This window comes from Kogia breviceps, chromosome 1 (genome assembly GCF_026419965.1).
Source record: "Kogia breviceps isolate mKogBre1 chromosome 1, mKogBre1 haplotype 1, whole genome shotgun sequence".
In the NCBI taxonomy this organism is placed as follows: domain Eukaryota; kingdom Metazoa; phylum Chordata; class Mammalia; order Artiodactyla; family Physeteridae; genus Kogia; species Kogia breviceps.
Window position 1 is genome coordinate 106372312 of NC_081310.1, and position 16506 is coordinate 106388817.

Here is a 16506-nt window from a genome sequence, read left to right on the forward strand (position 1 = left end):
TTTTTTACTAATTTTAGAATAAGTTAAAATATACACACTTTAATTGTGGCATTAATAAAACGTATCTTGGAAGCATGGGACATAGCACATAGTATGTTGTGGGTTATTTAGCAGCTTATCAATGAATAAGACTAACTAAAATAATTTGTTATAAGGTTTTACAGAATTTTAACACTGTGTTGTGTGTATTTATTCAATTTAGGTTTCTTACTGTTGAAGAAAAGAAGAAAATAGGGCATCTTTGTAAATTGCTGATTGACCAAGGCCGAATCAACTATTTACAGCAGAAAGGATTCAATCCCGCTTTACAGTATTATACAGACCCTCTGGTGTCTTTGGAAAATGTATTGTTAACTGCTTTACCAAATCATTCTTCATCACCAGAAACAACTGCTTAATGGAAAAGAAATTTTGAACAACATCTGTCTTCCACCAAAAAAATTTTTTTAATTGTATTTTTATATTCATGAAAATATAATTTAAATAGAAGATAATATGAACTTTAAAAAATGTGGCCTCGTTGAACTTTGGTAATGGCTTTGTTTTTTCCTTTAGAAGTCCAAACATTAGAGAATTCACCAAATTCCCAAAGTAATCCTCTTCAGCAGGGCATCTTGAATTATATTACCCATCAGCGTTTATAGAATTTGGTAAAGTAGTAGAGCAGTTGACGTGGTTACCTGAAACACACATAACATGTCAACATGTAACTAGCACATTAACTTTCTATTTGCATTAATTTTGGAAACTTACTTTCCTTTGGTTTTATTTAATACTTTTTATTTTTCAAGTTCAAGATGTAGTAATCAATTGTCGGTTTATAACAAGGACCAATCTGAGAAGTTGGTTTATGTATGGATTTTTTTGTCCAGGCAGATCTTGAAAGAATAATTAATTGTGATTATTTGTTTCTACTGCAAACAAATTCAGCGATGTTCACAATTAATTAATGAATTCACCTTTCAAGAGCCATACCTGTGTTTATATATTATTAGAATTTGTCCATGACAGACACCAAAACTAAAAAGATATTTTCAAGGAAAAAAACTATTTCACTTCATTTTTTAAATTAGTTAATTATCTAGTGAGAACTTCCAGAAAGATACTTGTAAGCCTAATTCACAAATTAAATTGAAATTTGCAAATAACTTCTGAAGTTAATTAGATGTCATATCTTTTAAAAGGTCATTTTTACATATACGAGAACAAATGTAAGTATATTCTCTCCTGTTTGGGAAAATAATTTGGAATAAAGTAGAAATTAGATAGTGGTACCAAAAACCTCACTTTCGGGCCTCATTTAGCTCATAAGCAGTTTCTATGCACAAGAAAACATTAAACCAAACATACGGTAAGACTGTTAGTCTTTTCCTCATCTTATCCTTGGTTTATTTCTGCCTTATTTGTAAAAATTATCTTAATCATTGTACATTTGCCAAGACAAAGATACAGAATTACTGATTGTAGATATTATAATGATATTCTTAGGTAACTATTATTTGTAGGTCTATGATCACCTTAATTATAAGTTAGAAGTCTAGCTCATTTTTAGTTTCTGACCTTTCTACTTTAATCTTACATGTCTTATGAGACTGCCTACGTTCAAATCCCAACCCTACTACTTGATCTCTTTGTGCCTCAATTCCCCGCTTAAAATGGGCGTGATGAAGATAATAATACCTCACAAGGTTGTTACAAGCATTAAGTGAAATAACACATTAAAATGCTTAGAACAGTTCTAAGTACAGAGTAAGTACTCAATAAATATTAACCATTTTTAATAGTACTAATTCATAACAATATTTTTAATGAAATAGGCAGACTTGGTTTTATTATCTCTGTTTAAGTTGTAACCTTTTTTCTCTTGTTATAAGTTCTATGTCAAATATTATTAAAATAAGGTAGTTTGTTTAAATTAGCTACTCATGTCCCCAAATCAAGAAAACATAAATGAAGATAATAATACGTTGTTCAATAATTAACCTGATTTTACTCAGTTAGGCAATGCTAATTTGTGTTATACAATCTGTTTTGCTTCATTCAACAATTTATGCCCAGAAATAAAAGCTATCGTACAACAGGCATTATCTCTGTTATATTTCATAAAACATACACACACACACAATTATACTGATAGAGTCCTGTGGCCCAATGAATGTTTCTGACAATGATACCGAGTCCTCTGTGGGAAGATAAGGTTGTTCTTCAACATGCCAGCTGTACCAAGATTACTGTTTTCCCCAACCTTGCTTATTTCCCTTAAGATTACATGAGACAGTGAATACATGGGATAAGCATATAGCTGTTTCTCGACCTGCAGAATTTGCAGGTTCAGCAGACTCCTTGAACTTTAGGTTGATCTACACAACTACCTCTTCCTGCATGTCCCACAGATATATTAACTCTACTGTTAAAACTGAAGCTCATGTTCCACTTCTACCACCAAACCAGCTTCTATACTTCATTTCTGCATCTCAGCATCACCATTCATCCAGTTGCTCTAACCAAAAGCAGATTCATCCTGGACTCCTCCCTTTTCTCATCTTCAGTCACCAATTCTGTCTCCTACTTGGCTTTTATATATTTATACTCTACTTTTCAAACCTAGGCCCCAAACTATTACAGCTGTTTTACATATCTTCCTCCAGTCTAACCTCCATGTTACTGTTTCTGTGACCTTGCTACAACAGATCTGATGACCTCCATTGGATGTTGGTAAAAATATTTTCTCCAGCTGAAAATACTCTCATATCTGTTTGCTCAGATTATACCTGCTCTTCAAAGTAACTATTAGAAGAGGTAACAATTCTACCTTTTAACTCAAACATTCTTCACATTTTAGTGAATTATAAAACCATGTTTTCCATTACTATACTATTTATTTTTTTTATAAAGCTGTTTTTTAAAATTTATATTTTTTTTATTTTTGGCTGTGTTGGATCTTCGTTGCTACACACAGGCTTTCTCTAGTTGTGGTGAGCGGGGGCTACGCTTCCTTGCAGTGTGCGGGCTTCTCATTGCGATGGCTTCGCAGCATGTGGGATCTTCTTGGACCAGGGATCGACCCCATGTCCCCTGCATTGGCAGGCGGATTCTTAACCACTGCACCACCAGGGAAGTCCTATTATTTTTTTTATTAACAGTTATGCTCTTTGTCCTCGTCCCCTAATCTTGGGTTAAGTTAAAGTCATTCCTTAGTTAAAAAGACAACAAAAAAGAGGTTTTAATTGTAAAGTATCCAAGATAAAAGTGATTGAAATCTATATATCAAAAACTCACATTTTAACTGTTGGCTAAAATCTATGTTCTCTTGATATTTTTCATTCCTAGGCACAGTAGCAAAATATTTTTCATTCCTAGTCAAAATAATTCTTTTTGCTATTTGTGGATTATTGTAGAAAAAGAGGAAATGGCAGGGAAGGTAGTGTTCATGAGAAAACTGACATGACAAACTGATAGAATGAGGTAGTGAAGCTTTAAGAATTACGTCTTCGTTCACTTGGTCATGTTTCAAGTGCTTGACCAAAGAAGTTTATTTACTGACTCTACTTGAAAGACTTTCAGTATCTTTACAACCTTTCTCTCCAAGCCTTTATCAAAATTGTGAACAGATTAGAATTTCACTTTTTTTTCTTCAACAACATTGACTAAGAGACCAGAATTTGACAAAAGGTAAGATGGAATGAAAAGTCTATAAAGGAATTTATATATATATATATATATATATATATATGCATTCCTTTACTAAAAAGAATTCTTAACCTGTGTTATATACAAATCTCATACCTGCTCTCCGTGACTCCTGTATGTATGTGTGCATAAACTGAAGGCCGAATAATTCCCGTTCCTCTTCCTCATCTATGTTTTCACTGGGAGGAAGTGTTACTTCCAATTTCAGTGGGTTGTCTCGGAAGTTGACAAACCTAGCAGTTCACCAAAAAACAGTATTTTTATAGGTGCCATAGAAGTGTACATTTATTTTCCTGGAGAAAGATCAAGTGGTAATATACTAAATTACTCTTTTTTTTTTTTTAACTGAACATCTTGGTGAGATGTGATATATCCCAAGAATCTTTAAATTTCTTTCCTAGAAGAAAAAAATATTAGCTTTAGACAACTTATTTTCCAAGCTTGTAAAAGCAACCATTAGTCCATAGCATATGTTTAATGTGGTACACTTTAACTTCCAAGAGCAACCCTCATGCACCTCAAATATACAATTAATGCTATGAACTTAAATTTTCTGCATATTTTATAAAGCATGTCTTATTTATCATTGTATCGTCACCATCTAGTACAAGGCTCAGTAGTTGCTGAATAAGTAAATGAATGATTTTGTTATGAAAGTTGTGGGATTTGGTGTGAATTCTCACATCTTATGCTCACTGTCAGGAAATTAAGTTTTGGAAGTTATTTGAGGGAGTTCTGTTAGTAATTAACTTAGTAAAAAGTTATATTTACCTCTAACAATTGCCTTGTCCATTTATAGTTATTTAGGAGGAAAATAATCACTATTCTTATGGTTTTGGTTTATCGTGGATAAAACTACATTGTGGATAAAGTTTGTTAGCAGTTATAGAGATGATTTTCAGGAAAATGTCACCAACACAGGGCATTCCTTAAAGCTGATAAATCCCAGTACGGCTTTAGTTTCAAGGATTCTTTCTTGAATAATTTAGACCAGTATTATATTAATCCTATTTATAAATTATAGAATTTCAAAGTTGGAAAAGATTTTTAAATGTATTCATTTATGTGAATGAGAACTCAAATCTATTAATAACAATTTCTTTATATTACTTTGTTCTGCAGCCAGAAAGGAACATGTCAGTTCTATGTCTACAACTTTTACCTTAGATTGGTCATCTCTTCCATGCACACTGGAATATCTTTCAGTTTATTGTTGCTGAGAACAAGAGTACCCAGATTTTTCATATTGCTGATTGTTTCTGGCAAGCATGTTAATTTATTCCGTTGGAGCCATAATGTGTGTAGACTTTGCATTCTGAAGAATTAAGAGGTTTCGGTGATTAATCCCATATAATATGAAAACCCTGGTTCTTATTAACCCCAAATTTTAAAAAATGTCATCTCGTATAACATCTCCTTTAACCAGTATACCTATTGAGTTAACTGACTTCATATTACCTGATTTTAGGGAAACTATAACAAGGGAGTTAATCTCTATCTACCGTACAGCTGTCATCATGTAGTGGTAGAAATTAAATCAATGTATTCTAGAATTCTTCACTATTCTCATAGGATTTCTTGCAGAAGAACTGCTAAAATGCTACCTAATCTGAATTAGAGTCTTAAGAGGAAACTCAGAAATTATTAATATGCCCATTTAGGGCAAGGCAAGTATGCATAATGGTTAACAGCATGGACTCGGGGGCCAGGGTGCCTGGGTTCAAATCCTAACTGGCACACTTACTAACTGTGATCTTGAGCAATTTACTGTCATGTCTACATTTGTTTCCTCAATGTTTTTAAAGTGCACAGAAGTGCCTGGCATGCACTAAGCAATGTTGTTATTGCTGTGGCCTATTCCTGTCAATTTGTTGAAGTCAGATAGCCAGTTTTTCTATCCCAAACCCGTGCCCCCCCTTTTTTTGGCTGTACCACGTGGCTTGTGGGATCTTAGTCCCCTGACCAGGGATCAAACCCGACCCTCTGCAGTGAAAGTGCTGAGTCCTAACCACTGGACCACCAGGGAATTCCTCAAAACCCTTTTTTAAAATTTGGAGTACATGAATATTATTCTGTTAAAAAGTAGCATACATTATTTGGAACTAAATGGATCTATTGTGATTGATTATGCTTGGGGTCCCCTGTGTTTTGTTTATTCTTTCTTATTTATCATAGAGAGCTTCTACACATCCCTTGGTAGCAAAAAAAAGTTATTTATGTTACCTTTCTACAGTATCAGGAAGTTGTTCAAGTCTGTTGCTTCCCATATCAAGCCACTCAAGTGCAGGCATGTTCAACACAGCAGGAGGGATTGTAGTAAAGTGGTTCATACTCAAATCAAGGTGAGTAAGCTTTAACAAATTGCTGAGCTGAAGAGGAAGGCAAGGTTTTTCAAAATAAATGTCCATAACGTAAACTACTAGAACACCCACAATGGTAAAGGAGATATATCACATCAAGGATTGTCTACATGATGCTTGCACTTTATTTAGTCACAGCAGTCCACAACAAATCTGAGATAACAATAATGCTAAATAACCTCCAGATAAATGAAAAACTCATAGAAAGTTCATCTGTTCAAAGAAAACTTATCTTCCAAAATAACCAAGCTCCAGGATTTATAGCACCTGCCTGGCAGAAGGTTTTTTTTTTTCTTTCTGGGAATAAACATATGTTTTCCTTTTATCTAGTAGTTGAGATTTTCTTGGGAAAACCCAAACTTCAGAAAAATAGTTACTTTTGTTAACTCCCTATCTTTGTGCCTGATGCTTTACATAACGTTATGTCAGTCATAGAATTTACTGTTTGGTAATTCTATTTTTTAAATGAAAACATCAATAAAAAATTTATTAAGACTATATAACAACTCCAGTGTGCTCAGCTTAAGAAAACAAACATATCAATATGACTGCCCTCAATGTACTTCTCCCTTCTTCCTCTTTGAAGATAAGTCTATCCTGAATTTGGTATCTATTATTCCCATGCATTTTAAAAATGTTTTTATTACTATACATAAATATATGTTTTCTATATAGTTCTCTCTATATATTACTATTATGTGTATTTTTTCATAAACAATTTTTTATATGTTTTTGAATTTTATTTAAAGATGATGATACTGTACTTTGCCTTTTTCTCTCAATATCAGTCTATATGTATTCACATTGATGCATATAGCTCTAGTTTATTCATCAACTTTACAAGGTGAGTACCGTTTTTCCCTTTTATGGACAAAATGGTTTAGAGAGGCCTGTGACTAGAAATGATGGAGCTATGATGTGCACTCAAGTTTTCGTGGACCTAAAGCTGCAAAATTTCTAAATTTCTCTTTCCTCTGTAGTGAAAATTTCAAAATGTAAGAATTTAGTTAACTTTTACAAAAGATTCTCCATTTAGCTAGGCAAGTTCTATGTTTTATTTCTATCTCAGAGTACATTCAGATTCATTCCACAACTTTAACACCTCAAAAAATGCACAAATACAGTGTTTTATGGGTAATGCAAAACAGTTTTCCATTTAGTAGGTGATATTTCTCTAGCTTTATAATTCGTCATGAATAAAACACTTTTCAAAACTTGTCATCAGACTTTTAAAATTTTCAAATGATTCAGAATAGTGTATAAAAAGATTGTTTTTACATTAGCATAAATTTGTTTGTGTGTTACAGTGTGTGCAATTTAATGACTGAGAGCTAAGTCCCCTGTTGCAGATTTCTCAGTGGGACTAGAACCCTTTGGTTTTAAAAGCTTGAAGAAAGATATTAAAACCATTATAATCTAAGTCTTAGTTTTGCATATGTGAAAATTGAGACCTAGTTATGTAAAGTGGTGTGTTCAAGGCCACACAGCTACTTAAAGGCCACACTTGGAAATAATTCCAGGCTCAAGATCTCAGTTCACTATTTGTTCCTGTAAAACGTATTTCTTTAAGTAAAGACATTAAGGCAAAGACAGGTTAATAGACATGCCCAAATTCACATAGCTTTTTAGTGACAGAACCAAAGCTAGAAACAAAATCACAATAATTAAAAATTAGAAATAAAATGTTTATTGGCCCTCTTTTAGGTATAAAGAAATTGTTCCTGTGATCATGATTTTCATCATAATCAAGTGTATACATTTCACTAAACTGAACTATTATAAGATCAGATGGATATAGCTATAGAAATTATGTTTTACTTGCAAGAGCAACAATAATTGGTGCATGTTTACTGGTTTGGGGAGGAAAGTGATATTCTTACCAAGATAAAGGGGGAAAGGGGAATAGTCTTTTATTTAGAGTTTTATTATTTTTCTTAACTTTTATCTTGCAGAATCATTGTTTTCAAGGCAAAGCACCATGGAAATGTCCTTTGCTGATTCTAAGAGCCTTAAATATGCTTGAAAAATCATAGGAATGTCTATATCTCTATGATCAGTTTGGTCTTACCAAGAACAAGATATCATACCAAATCAAAGTTTGAGGGCTTTCCAAGCCCACTGGCTTGCTTTACTTGGTAGAGCCTAGGAAGCTAGCAAACACGTTTCCTAAACTGAAGAATTCATGTCTTTTTACTTCACCTCTATCTCAAAAGCTGATCACCTATAAAAACTAACTAATAAACAAAATAGTTTTTCTGTCACCACAGTGTCTGTGCTTTATGATAATCATGTATTCATTCAATAGGCATTAAGTAACATCTACAACCTAGGCTGTGCCTTCAATTCTGTGAATTGCAATAAGTAAGATTTTCACTCTGGCCTTCAAGGAGATCACTAATGATGTCAGTACTGTGACAATAATAGAAATAGCTTTTTATGCTAAATAAATCTTTCTCTAATTAAAAACATGCTTTATAATAATAGGAAATGGTTTTCACTAAATATTTTCTGAAATAAAATTTATAGCATTTTTCCATTAGTATTATTTTTAATGATCACGCAGTGGAAAAGTAAACCACTAGTAGAAGGAAAATAAAATCATAGGCATTTATATCATTCTGACCTCTTGTGGAAGATCACATATATCTCTGTTAACAGCAAGTTCAAGTTTCTCCAATCTGGCACAGTTACTTAGTTCCTTGGGGACAGTTTTGATTTTGTTGTAACTAAGAATCAGTTCCTGAAGTCTAGTGAGCAGTCCTGCGGAAAAATAACACACAATAAAGAGCAGAGGGATATAAAATAATGTTTCTAGTTATTAAGTATTATAGCATAACTTACTTGCCCGTTTCATATTGGCAAATTCACACTTAGGCTCTTCCCTTTTCCCACTGTGTGTCCTGTCCCTTCTTCAGATAAAGAGCTGGTGATTTATCAGTGCTATAGACAAAAATACTTTTTTCAGGGCTTCCCTGGTGGCACAGTGGTTGCGAGTCCGCCTGCCGATGCTGGGGACACGGGTTCGTGCCCCGGTCCGGGAAGATCCCACATGCCGCGGAGCGGCTGGGCCCGTGAGCCATGGCTGCTGAGCCTGCGCGTCCGGAGCCTGTGCTCCGCAACAGGAGAGACCACAGCAGTGAGAGGCCCCCGTACCGCAAAAAAATAAATAAATAATTGAAAAAAAATTTTTAACATATTTTTTTTCATTCTGTTTTATCTATACTATATCCTGACCAGTTTTCCATTTGGGGATTTTTTTTCCCTCATTTAAGGAATTTTTTCTAATTTTCTTTCTTGTCTTCAATTTGTTCCCTTCTAGGAGGAATAACCAACCAAACCAACAATATTGTTTCCAGAATCTACACAATATTATTTCCAAAGAGACTTCTCTTGCATTGAAATCTCATCTTGAATCACCTCAGTAAATCCAGAAGCTTGAATCCCCTGGAAGCTTCAGTTTAGACTAGATGTTTAAAAAATTTTAAGATTCAGGACTATATAAAGATGAGATCTTTATTCCATGTATCAAAAAAAAAAATTCTCAGAAACACAGGAATAAAGGCAATTTTCCTTACCAATTCCACGAGGTATGTCTGAAATTGTGTTTCGAGATAAATCTAACACAATAAGGTTCTGGAATCTTCCGATGAATTCAGGAATTTTCACTAAACCAGTTCTATGAAGTTGCCATTCCTGTAGCTGATTTAGTTTTAGTAGAGAAGAAGGGAGGGTCTAAACTCAAGTAAAAAAAATGAAAGAGTTACTATATTACTTAAATTATTTTAGTATCATGCCATACAGAAATATGACTGTAGAGATACTATTTGATTTGTAAAAGAAATTAGGAATATTTTTTCTTTAATGGGTTATATTTCCAAATACTTTGTGCTACTTCTCAGTTTTAAGAACTTTCCTTTTTAGGTGGGTGCTAAACCTTCAAACCCCAATCATAATAACATAAACAGAAATAACATATTTCAATCAATATTGCACACACATAGAGCTGTGTTCTAAAGATTCTATTTTATTAGGCTTAACTAGAGTATATATGTTACTGAACATTAGAATATGGTGACTAATTGAAATTACAGATAAACAAAAAGATCATTCTAATCAGTTCAAACTTCTCTTCCCATTCTGTTTTGAAATAGTTTAGTTTTTTAAAGCAGATTTTCTTTTAATTTAAGAATTTTAAAAGTTTCAACTATTCTGAACGCTATGCCTTTTCCCTTTCAGCCAAAAGTAGCCAAAAGACAAAATATGGGAGCTAAGCCCCTAGCTAAATATACTGATATGTATGAAAATAAACACTGACTCAAGGGATAGAGGTGGCCCTTGTCAAAATTAGAGTAGGCCTAATGTAATTAAGCAACTATATGTGTGTGTGTGTGTGTGTGTGTGTGTGTGTGTGTGAGAGAGAGAGAGAGAGTGGGGGGGAAGAGAGAAAGAGGAGATAATGTGAATCTGGTTGTGGATCTAAGAAAAAAATTAATATACATTTCCATTTTGTGAAGTTTTAACTGAGCATTTGCTTTTTTTTTTTTTACTTTAAGGCCAAAGCTTTATTTAAAACAACTTCCGCTGCTTTTAGTTGAGCATTTGCTTTGAAAAAGCTACACGATTTTTGTTAAGCAGATGGTCACCTTTCTATGGAAAATGAGAAATTGCTTATTAGAAGGATTAGTGGGAGAAATATTACAAATGACTTAAATTTAGGCAGAGTTAAAGCACATTGGTTGAAGTTTTGCAATAAAAAGTTGTGAAGTTACATTAATTTTCAGTTCATGTTGCCCAAATTCATTTGGTACATTATTAGAATTCCTAACTATGCCAGACTTAAGCACATAATTTAAGAATCATTCTCTCAACTCTCCCACAAAATGCGAAATATAAAAAACAAATATTACTTCTATAAAGCTTACCTTCCATTCCTCTTTTTCTATCTTCAAAATGACCCTTCCATTTTCCCTGGTGACCTTTTCTCTTAGCTTAGTTAAGCTCACTCGTTCTTCCCAGAGTTGCACTAGCCTAGGAGACCAGGAAATCATTTTAGTTCACAGGGAATGACATAGGTAGCATTCACTTTTGTATGAAAAAGTGACCCATCAAAAACAACCATTTGATTGATAGTGTCTGGAAATCAGACAAGTATTTTTCAAGAATTATAAATATGATTAATGTGATAAATGCACTATTTTTAAGTTTTTGAAAAGTATCATAACTCTCCATAGATTTTTTTGGTAACAGCTTTATTGAGATATAATTCACATACCATAAAAATTCTTTTAAAGTATACAATTCAGTATTTTTTCATATATTCACAGAGCTGTGCAACCATCACCACTTACCTGATCCAAAACATTTTCAGCACTCAAAAAGAAACCCCATGCCCTTAGCAGTCACTCCCCATTCCTCCCTCCCCCAGCCCCTGGCAACCAGTAATCTACTTTCTATCTCTGTCTCTACTTTCTATCTCTATCTTTTCTATATTTGCCTAATCTGGACGCTTCATATAAAAGGGATTATTTAATATGTGGTCTTTTGTGTCTGGCTTCTTTCACATAGCATAGTTTTATCCAAAGTTTATGCATGCTCTAATGTGTATCAGTACTTCATTCCTTTTAATAGAAGAATAATATTCTGCCAAATTTTGTTGATCCATTCATCAGTTGGACATCTGGGTCAATTCCATTTTTTAGCTATTCTGAATAATGCTACTATGAACATTCATGTACAAATTTTCAGGTAGACATATGTTTTCTCTTGAGTTTGTATATTCATAGGAGTAGAATTGCTGGGTCGTTTCGTAACTCAATGTTTAACTTTTTTTAAACTGCCAAACTTTGTCCAAATTGATTGCATCATTTTACCTTCCCACCAGCAGTGTATGAGGGTTCTGATTGCTCCACATCTTTGCCAACATTTGTTAGTGTCCATCTTTTTTTATGTCACATTTCTTTTTTAAAAAAATTTTATTTATTCATTTATTTATTTTATATTTGGCTGCATTGTGTCTTCGTTGCTGTGAGTGGGCTTTCTCTAGTTGGGGCGAGCGGGGACTACTCTTCATTGCAGTGCGCGGGCTTCTCATTGCGGGGGCTTCTCTTGTTGTGGAGCACAGGCTCTAGGCACATGGGCTTCAGTAGTTGTAGCACGCAGGCTCAGTAACTGTGGCACACGGGCTTAGTTGCTCCGTGGCATGTGGGGTCTTCCCGGACCAGGGCTCGAACTCATGTCCTCTGCATTGGCAGGTGGATTCTTAACCACTGTGCCACCAGGGAAGCCCAGTGTCCATCTTTTTGACAATAGCTATCCTAGGGGTGTGAAGTGGTACCTCACTGTTGTTTTGACTTGCATTCATTAAATATCTAATCCATAAATATTTAATAAAAAATGTTTTAAAGACTTGCAAATGATATAGTTCAACTTCAGAGTTAAATTGTATATTACTGTATTCTATTATATCCAGGTTTAGTTTTTCAGATATAAAAATGTACAAAATTCTAGAGCACATCCTATTGATTTTTGGTTCATAGCAAACTTACATAATAATAATAATGTCAAACTTATAAAAATGACTAACAAAAGGTTGCAGAAGGTTTTTTATTTCTATACTAGAAATTGTTCATGTATGAAAAATAAAGAATAAGTTTAGAATTGAAATTTTGCACTTTTAGCCTATTAGAATGATACATAATAAAGAAATATAAGCAATCATCAAAGAAGATAGGTTTAATTAATTTGAATATTTATTTGCCAAAATTCTCTTGACATCTAAGAGTTAATAAATATTCTTAGCAATTCTGCGTATTAACTGATCTTCAGCGAGGATTTTATTTTAATGAACAGAAAACCAAATATCTCTAAAAGTATAATATTTGCTGTCTATATATGTTTGTGTTTGCAAAACATTTCTATGGAGTCTGCGTATTTTCATCCACTGCTTGTCTGAAAGTTAACTAATTTGCTAACAACTGCACTGTGGCAATGGCTATGTGTGGCCTTCTAGACTGAACAGCTAAGCTTCCAATAGGTGTGGTTAAGTGAGACAAAATGTATACTGCCATCTATTCAATTACACCACGTTTTATAAAAATAGAACTACTGTTTAAATAGAACTATTTAAACAGTAGACATAATGATTATTAATTACTTATTACTCACTGAAATATATGTATTTCAGAGCAAGATTTAATGATGGGCAATGAAGTGTGTTATTCCCTAACATTTAATTTCAATTAAAGAAATCATCAAGCACGCATTATATGCCAAATACTATGCTGGACTTTGTGGATACAAAAAGCTCTGTCCTTAATGAGTGAGGCTAACTATTATTAAACAAGTTTATTTCCATCTCTTAAATGATTCATTAATTCTTTCTGGCTCTGTATTACTATGATCTAAGTCCAGAATGTATCACTTAATTTGGTGACCATGGGCAAGACATCTCACCTCTAAGGACCATGCCGATAAAACATGGGGTTTGGATTAAATAATATCTAAGGTCTCTTCTAGCTCTAGTATTCTATAATTCCTACACTGTTTATTTTAAGCTTGATATTCTTTCAGAGTTTTGAACAGAAATTTTCTACCTCCTCTAAAACCCTTTTATTATAGTCTAAAGACTTTCTCCTATGTTGTTAAACCAACTCTTACCCAAGTGCTTGCTTTCTTCAAGGCAGCTTGGCATCCAAAGACAGAACAATTTCTGTTTAAACATAAGGCTTTTTGAGCTAAATCTTTAGCCTCTTTTAGCTGAGAGAAGAAGCATTAGATTACATTTTTACCCCTTGCCTGTTTTGTACAGAGAAAACTTGAAGCTGCTGAAATTAAATGATTCTTAACTAGACACATATAACAGGTGAAATTCAAGAGTTTAGAACCAACTCATGATTTCTGACCACAGTTTTTTAAAAAGTGGATAGGATTTATGAGTACTCTCTGTTCTCAATAGAGAACAAAGAACAGACTTGTGGTTGCCAAGGGTGGGGTGGGGTTTGGGATTAGCAGATGCAAACTAGTATATACAGGATGGATAAACAACAAGGTCCTATTGGACCTTGTTGTCCTGTGTTGTCCTGTGTCCTATTGGCACAGGGAACTATATTTAACAGCCTGTGATAAACCATAATGGAAAATAAATATATATATTAAAAATACAAAATATATATATATATATATACATATAACTGAGTCACTTTGCTGTACAGTAGAAATTAACACGACATTGTAAATCAACTATACTTCAATAAAATTTTTTTAAAAAAGAGTACTTGAGTCAAGTTTGTCATAATTGTATAATATAAACATAATATGTGTCATAAGAGTAGTTTTACATATTTCAGTCTAGGGCAATTTAAGACCTAAGGTGAATATAAGCTTACTGAGTCACATTGCTTAGGTATGAATACCTGTTCCACATTTATTAGCCGTGTGATCTTTGACAAGTTACATAGTCCTATCCTTCAGGTTTTCCATCTTTAACGTGGAGAAAATAATATCACCTATGTGTGGCAGAGGCTGCTTATCATTCCCCAGTATCTGTTACTCCTCTTCTTCCTCAGTAACAGATCCTCTAAATTTAACTGGGCACAAGACTTCATTTAGCCATCCTCCTTTGCAGCTAGGTATGGGTCATATGAAGCTTTGGCTAGTGAGATGTTAGCAGAAATAGTAATGTGTGCAACTTCCTGCTGGCTGGAATCAAGTACATTGGCCACAGTTGGTGTATCTATGTATTTGGGGCCATGAGGTGACTAAAGTGCATTTCTAAAGGAATGGAGACTACGCACAGTTGAGCAACAAGATAAAAGCCTGAATGTGTGACTCAGTGCAGTACTGTGCCAGCCCTCTTCTTTGCTGGGAGGATGCCAGTTATTTCTAAGTGTTCACACTTCCTCCAAGTTACCCAAGTATAAATCTTAATTTGTCTAAACCAATCATACAATCTCATTTCCCTGGAAGGTAATTGGATTAGGGGTGTACTCATGACCCAATTCTGGCCAATGAAGGAGAAGTTTGATGGAGACCTCAGAAAGGTTTTCTCATTCTTAAAGAAGATACAGAAATAAATAATTCCTGCTCTTCCGATAACATAATGATGCCTGGCTGTGATGCCTGGAAGTATACCAGTCATCCTGTGACACTGAGAGAAGCTAACCTGCGGACCAAACTGACACACTGATAAAAAGAAGCTGAGTCTTTAAAACTGTTGAAGCTTTGGAATTGCCTTACCTCGGGACTTCCTTATTGTTTAACCCATTTTTAGTTGAGTTTTCTGTTATTTGCTGACACAAGATCATTTTTTAAAATGAGATATAACTGACATATAACATATTAGTTCTAGATGTACAACATAATGGTTTGATATTTGTACATATTGCAAGACCATTTAATGTTTAGAAGGAGACCTAACAAATGATAACTGTAGGGGGCTACGTGGAATCTATGAGGAAAGGGGCTATCCTTGCAAGAGTAGTAGGATAATTTGGAGATATCCAATGAAGAAGGTAGGTTGGTATCAATGAGGCAGAGGAAGTGAGAGCCGAACTGTTTTAAGTATAGCCCAAATAGAGGAATCAGGTGATCCACAGGGGCCCTGGCTGGAACTCACAGCTATTTAAATAGGTGAGACTCTACCGTACCTTCTACTGCCAGTTGTTGTTTTAGATCCTAGGGAATATAATGTTGAACAAACAATCTCTGAAAAGTAGACTAAATGATACTAATCAAACTTTGATGAAAGTTGAACAGACCCCTAGGACAACTACTGTTTTCACTTACAGACACTTGTATTTTTTGTGGCCCCCATCACTTGGCCACACTTAATTGTCAGGTGCTTCCTTTAGTTATATTTTGGGTTTTCAGTAAACAGAAACCTCTATCAAATTCAATAATAGGCATTTAATAAATACTATTTTTAATAATGAGGATGTTATGAATTTTTGTTAATTCAAAATAATAACATGTTATAGCATACTTTTGTTGAAATTCCTTCTCTCGCTTCAGGTCTTCATTGTATTTCTTTATTCTTTTCTCCCAAACTTCCTTTACAGCATTGACAGCCCCAGTACAAACCACATATTCTGACATGACTTCTCCACATTGTCACAGAATCACCAACTTCATTAAATTTTGAATAGCTGAATCACAGATGCCATCTCAGAAAGGGCCTGATTGTACCAGAGGAAAAAAAAACAGTAGTGTTTCAGAATGTTTACTGAGTACCACAATGATATAATAGCTTTTGACTGAACACATTCCATGTTCCCAAAACTATTTTATGCACTTTACATGCCATATTTCACTAAATAATTCTCATAAAAATATCATGACATGGGTAGTTTTATTGTCTCTAATACACAGATGAGAAAACCGATTCCTAAAAAAGGTGGGCAATTGGTTAAGGTCTCCTCTCTAATAAGTGGCAGAGAGGGGAACTGATGGCAAGTCTACT

General features: G+C 34.1%; 2 protein-coding genes across 9 annotated transcripts in view; one reads left to right on the forward strand and one right to left on the reverse strand.

Moving 5' to 3' along the window:
- TRMT13 (tRNA methyltransferase 13 homolog) overlaps positions 1–2695 on the forward strand; it is a 31119-nt gene extending 28424 nt beyond the window's left edge. For 5 of the 6 annotated variants that reach the window (XR_010841824.1, XM_059077621.2, XM_059077641.2 and 2 more), the window contains one exon: positions 203–2695. Coding sequence is in view for 5 of the 6 variants with exons in the window: in XM_059077621.2 (XP_058933604.1) it covers positions 203–398 (196 nt within the window). In the remaining variant the exon portion in view is untranslated. The remainder of the gene's footprint in view (positions 1–202) is intronic. The other variant, XM_067040506.1, reaches the window with a different exon arrangement.
- LRRC39 (leucine rich repeat containing 39) overlaps positions 1–16506 on the reverse strand; it is a 41867-nt gene that overhangs the window by 4229 nt on the left and 21132 nt on the right. For 2 of the 3 annotated variants that reach the window (XM_059077751.2, XM_067040576.1), the window contains 8 exons: positions 16030–16222; positions 10973–11078; positions 9626–9782; positions 8674–8810; positions 5914–6059; positions 4853–5005; positions 3787–3923; positions 428–680 (listed from right to left, as the gene is read on the reverse strand). In XM_059077751.2, the coding sequence (XP_058933734.1) occupies positions 625–680; positions 3787–3923; positions 4853–5005; positions 5914–6059; positions 8674–8810; positions 9626–9782; positions 10973–11078; positions 16030–16142 (1005 nt within the window). In that variant the 5' untranslated portion in view covers positions 16143–16222 and the 3' untranslated portion in view covers positions 428–624. Of the gene's footprint in view, positions 1–427; positions 681–3786; positions 3924–4852; positions 5006–5913; positions 6060–8673; positions 8811–9625; positions 9783–10972; positions 11079–16029; positions 16223–16506 lie in introns of those variants that run through there. The other variant, XM_067040560.1, reaches the window with a different exon arrangement.